At 43.2% G+C, this 5,298-nt stretch overlaps 1 protein-coding gene across 1 annotated transcript; it reads right to left on the bottom strand.

The window, feature by feature from the left end:
* Window positions 1-699: 699 nt before the first annotated feature.
* LOC137341787 (mitochondrial import receptor subunit TOM20 homolog) lies at window positions 700-1,098 on the bottom strand. The gene has a single exon (XM_068005289.1). The coding sequence runs from the start codon at window positions 1,093-1,095 to the stop codon at window positions 700-702; it is 396 nt and encodes a 131-aa protein (XP_067861390.1). The 5' UTR covers window positions 1,096-1,098.
* Window positions 1,099-5,298: the final 4,200 nt, after the last annotated feature.

The raw sequence follows: 5,298 nt of genomic DNA, 5'->3' as shown, positions 1-5,298 counted from the left end.
CCAATTGTGCGTGGAAGGGAAGTCTGACTGCACGATTAAGGCAGCACAGAATTTTGTCTATGTTTCAGTTTACATCTGGAGAAAAGTAAAAAGAAAAAAGCCAGTTAGCAGAAACAAAGGATATGTCCCGCGCAGGATATTTATTATCGACTCTGAAATTCTCATCTTCAAATCTCTCCATACCTCATTTCTCTCAGCCTCAGTAATCTTTTCCATTCCTATGTCCCAGTGTGGACCGTCCACCCATCTCACTCTGGTCTACTGTGCAAGCTCTACCTTCCCTCACTATGTTCCACCACTGGTGACAAGGCCTTCAGCCACCAACACTCTCCATTCCTCACCACACTCTGAAATTCTCTTCCCAACCCCAACCCTTTCCAGCTTATTACCTCCCTTTCCATCTTCCAAAGCCTCCTCCAAAGCTATAGAGTCAATTTTTCTCCTTCTTCTAGCTCAGGTTCCCTGACCCCATTGTAAAGCGCCGTGGGATTGTGGAAAGATGTGTCGAGTGCAAAATACACTGAGGAAAATTGCTACACAAAAATAAAGTGATACTTCTTTGTGGATGGAGTAACTCTAAATCAAACACACTTCCCAGTTTAGACACAGGGTCTGCGTTAGGTGACACTTTATCTGAAATATAAAGAGATGTGGCAGCGGAAAAAGCACCTCACTCAATATCATATGCGGCCTCACTATTCATAAGCTGATCGTTGAGAGTTTCATCAGGAGCAAATGGAAAATTGGCGGGGGAATGGTCTGCTGGAGAACTTGAAGGAGTTGCTGAGGTTGGCCACAAATTGCAATCGCGTTTGTCAGATGATCAACGCCAATCTTGTAGTCACCTTGCGACAGAAACTCCTCCCCGAGCTGGATCTCTTCCAGGAAGAATGCCTGCATGGCCTCTGCGTCTATCTGGTCTGGAAAGCAGGGCAGCCCAGTACTCTTTGCGGCCATTCTCTGCTTCCTCCTTCGCTCCTGTAGTCTCTTCTTGAAGTTGGGATCATTCCGCCTTTTCCTGTCGAAGTAGATGCAGTATCCGACAAAGAGGGCTCCGCAGATCCCTGCGGCAATGGCGCTAGTCTTCCCCATCATTGTTCAGTCTGTATCCACACTTCACACTTTCCTTAGCGTTATATGATAGGCAGGCTTGGCTGGTTGCAATGTAACAAAGCTGATTGTGATGTCTAACCTATAGTCCTCTTGTCATCATGTCAAATACCACATACCACATGCAGCTTTTTTCAGCAACAATTTTTTTTTCTATTGAGATACTTAGTTGAAGGGCCAAGGACCACAGTGCAGGACCCCACCAAGGATGCAAAATGTGGAAGAGAAGACGAGATAAATTGGGAAGAGTGATTAGGTGACAGATAGAAGTATATATGATAAAAAAAATTAAACTCATTTGCATTCTGAGTGATTCTTCCCTCTCCCCAATGTGCCCATACCTCCTGTCTCGCTGATTCAGATTCCAGCCTGCTCTCATTATAATGCCACTTGTCTGCAGACTAACTCCTCTGTAATTCTGCCTTTTCTTCCCAAAAAGGGGAGAAAGGAAGGAGTGAGGAGAAAAATGATTAAAGGAAAATGTTAAAACACACACTAGGAGATTAAACTGTCACTTTTCTTTTTGAGTATAAGACAGGGTAGGTTCTGTTGATGCCTCAATGAGTTTTTCATGGAATCATAGAATGGTTACAGCACGAAAGGAGGCCATTCGGCCCATCGAGTCCGTGCCAGCTCTATGCAAGAGCAATCCAGCTAGTCCCACTCCCCCGCCCTATCCCCGTAGACCTGCAAATTTTTTCCTTCCAAGTACTTATCCAGTTCCCTTTTGAAGGCCATGATTGAATCTGCCTCCACCACCCCCTCAGGCAGTGCATTCCAGATCCTAACCACTCGCTGTGTAAAAAAGTTTTTCCTCATGACACCTTTGGTTCTTTTGCCAATCACCTTAAATCTATGTCCTCTGGTTCTTGACCCTTCTGCCAATGGGAACAATTTCTCTATCTAAACTGTCTAGACCCTTCATGATTTTGGATCCCTTCATGATTTTGGATACCTCTATCAAATCTCCTCTCAACCTTCTCCAAGAAGAACAACACCAGCTTCTCCAGTCTATCCACGTAACTGAAGACTCTCATCCCTGGAACCATTCTAGTAAATCTCTTCTGCACCCTCTCTAAGGACTTCACATCTTTCCTAAAGAGCGGTGCCCATGAACTGGACACAATACTCCAGCTGTGGCCGAACCAGTGTTTTATAAAGGTTCATCATGACTTCCTTGCTTTTGTACTCTATGCCTTTATTTATAAAGCCCAGGATCCCATATGCTTTTTTAACCACTTTCTCAACCTGCCCCGCCACCTTCAACGATTTGTGCACATATACCCCCACTTCTCTCTGTTCCTCTACCCGTTTTAGAGTTGTGCCCTCTAGTTTATATTACCTTTCCTCATTCTTCCTCCCGAAATGTATGACCTCGTATTTTTCTGCGTAAAATTTCATCTGCCACACTTCCGCCCATGCCACCAGCTTGAATATATCCTCTTGAAGTCTATCACTGTCCTCCTCACAATTCACTACACTTCCAAGTTTTGTGTCATCTACAAATTTGGAAATTGTGCCATATACTCCCAAGCCTAAGTCATTAATATATATCCAGAAAAGCAGTGGTCCTTGTACTGCTAGGGCCATTTTCTAGGCAATAGATGAGCCATACAGACGAAACGGCCCCAGGACTGATTTATGATCTGTGCTGAGTGAACTGATCTCAGCTGAGGCAACGGTGGGGGTTCCACAATAGTCCCTAGCGTAGGGAGGGGTAAAATCTTCCCCATTCCTGATTGATAGCGAATCCTAGTGCAAGCACATGTGTGTGGACATTGGGTGAGATAACTCCCTAGTGTACTAATGTTCATTGTCAAAGCTCACGCATGAATTATAGTCACTTGGGTGAGGTACTAGAGGATCGCCAGCAAGAGTGGAGAATAATTGGTGACGGGAAAAAGTGACTATGAGCAAAATGTGTGATTTCTGTAGTATATCTTATATGACTTTAGGGAGACAGGGTCAATGTAACTTACAGGTATCTTCAGCCAGCTGTATCTATAAAACAATCCCTTTATCTCTGTCACAAGTGATGGGCAATAAACATCATTGATGATAGCCACCAACATATTTGATGAGTCAAATGACCGAGATGACTTTCCTCATTCATGATGTCTGTATTCAGAATTTAATTGTGTCAAAAGATTACCTGTGTCTAGGTCACTCTTTTGAGATGTTAATGTATATGGTTCAAGAGAATTGCGGGGGTGGGGGAGGGGAGAAACTGGCAAAACCAATCCAGGCAAACTGTTTACTGTGGTGAAGGGTTCAAACACCAGGTTAAGTGACTAGCTAAATATTAGGAAATCAGAAGTAAGAAGGGGAGTCAGGTGGACATTTTTTCAACCATTGTGGAATGATGAAGCAGACAGTATAAATGAGTTCAAGAGACAATGATTTGCCATTTTAGAGGAAGAAGGGACTGAGGGCTATAGTGAGAGTGGGTCAGTGGGCTTAAGATCTATGAAAAACAAATGGGCTTAATGGATTTTTCCACTCTAAAAGTTCTTGATTCTTAAGTAAAGCGTCTGGTCATGTGCCAGAAGCACCCATACCCTATCCACCAAGTAATGAGACCCTACAGATCCCCACAGTGCCAAGTGGCATTCTCCATCTCAGCCACAGTGTTGTGTGGAGATAGCTAGTATAAGCCAGCTGCATCCCTAAAGGGAGAGAGGGGTGAAAGTTGCCTCACCCCTGGAAAGGCTCATGCAGTTTCATAGGAGCAGTGGCAAAAACCTAGAACAGATCCTCTTTTTCAGCATGGGTGTAAGAAGATATAATTAGCATTTCAACTCATTTTTTCTGTCTGCTTCCATGGCTTTCCCTGGTAACTTATTCCACAAATTTAGTTCAAGGCTACCTCGGCAGTGGCAGTGAGGGATTCAAAGCCCTTTTACCTTCATAATAATTGGCATATATAGTACTGTAATAAATGCACCGAAATTGCAGGAATGCTAGAACGGGAGGGAGGGGGGAGAGTGGGAGGTCCAAGCTTCAAACCGCTGGTTACACATCTCCTTCTTTGTGATGAAGATCAAACGGTCAGGAGGAAATACATTTTTAAAAAAAGACCATTGCGTCTCGTCCTTAAAAACAAGAAGGATGATACAACAAAGTGACCTTGCTTTGATTTTAAGTTAATATACCATTTCCCGTGAGGTCGCTGAGTTGTTGTCCAATTACCTGCAGTTAAAACTTTTCCATTTTCAACGTTGGTGATTACTACAACTATTCAAAAAATAGTTTTGAATTATTTCAAAATAAAAAAAACCCTTGAAAACTTCAAAAACAAAATGGTCCTGCCATTAGCTCACAAAGTCAAGGCCACCAACGACAACGAGGATAAGCTTAGGACAGATTCCTGGAAGTATTTCTTTACAGAAAGGGTTATCAACAGCTTGAATAGATTGCTAGGAAGGATTGTTGAGGCCAGAACACTGGATTCATTTAAGAAAAAGCTGAATGCAGTAAAAGAAAGAAAGACTTGCATTTATATAGCACCTTTCACAAACTCAGGATGTCCCAAAGCACTTTACAACCAATGAAGTACTTCTGAAGTATAATCACTGTTGTAATGTAGGAAACACAGCAGCCAATTTGTGCACAGCAAGGTCCCACAAACAGCAATGAAGTAAATGACCAGATAATCTGTTTTTAGGTGTTGATTGAGGGATAAATACTGGCCAGAACACTGGGAGAACTTCCCTGCTCTTCTTGAAATAGTGCCATGGATCTATTACGTCCATCTGAGAGGGCAGATGGGGGTCTCAGTTTAACGTCTCATCTGAAAGCACTCCCTTAGTACTGCACTGAAGTGTCAGCCTAGATTTTATGCTCAAGTCTCTAGAGTGGGACTTGAACCCACAACCTTCTGGCATGAAGAGGAGAGAGTGCTACACACTGAGCCATGGCTGATACCTATGCAATCATGTGAACACAGCCATTGCTGACCATCAACATCACCTAGTCCCAGCAATGGGAGGTAGCTTAATAGATTTGATGTCCAGATATCTCACAGAACTTTGCTGCAGGCCATTCTCTTCAAGTATAAAGTGATTGGTCTTTTGAAAACATAATTGAACAGAGACGTCGCACACACTAGATTCCTGTGGGTTGAATGCCCAGTCCCAGCACACATTAATGTTACCTCTCTGGGAAAGACCCAGCAACTTCTAGATTTTT

This window comes from Heptranchias perlo, chromosome 24 (genome assembly GCF_035084215.1).
Source record: "Heptranchias perlo isolate sHepPer1 chromosome 24, sHepPer1.hap1, whole genome shotgun sequence".
Taxonomy (NCBI): domain Eukaryota; kingdom Metazoa; phylum Chordata; class Chondrichthyes; order Hexanchiformes; family Hexanchidae; genus Heptranchias; species Heptranchias perlo.
Note: the sequence above shows the minus strand (reverse complement) of the source record. Positions and strands in the feature narration are given on the sequence as shown.

Excerpts from the sequence above, each read along its gene's own strand:
- LOC137341787 (XM_068005289.1), bottom strand. The coding sequence starts at position 1,095 with ATGATGGGGAAGACTAGCGCCATTGCCGCAGGGATCTGCGGAGCCCTC.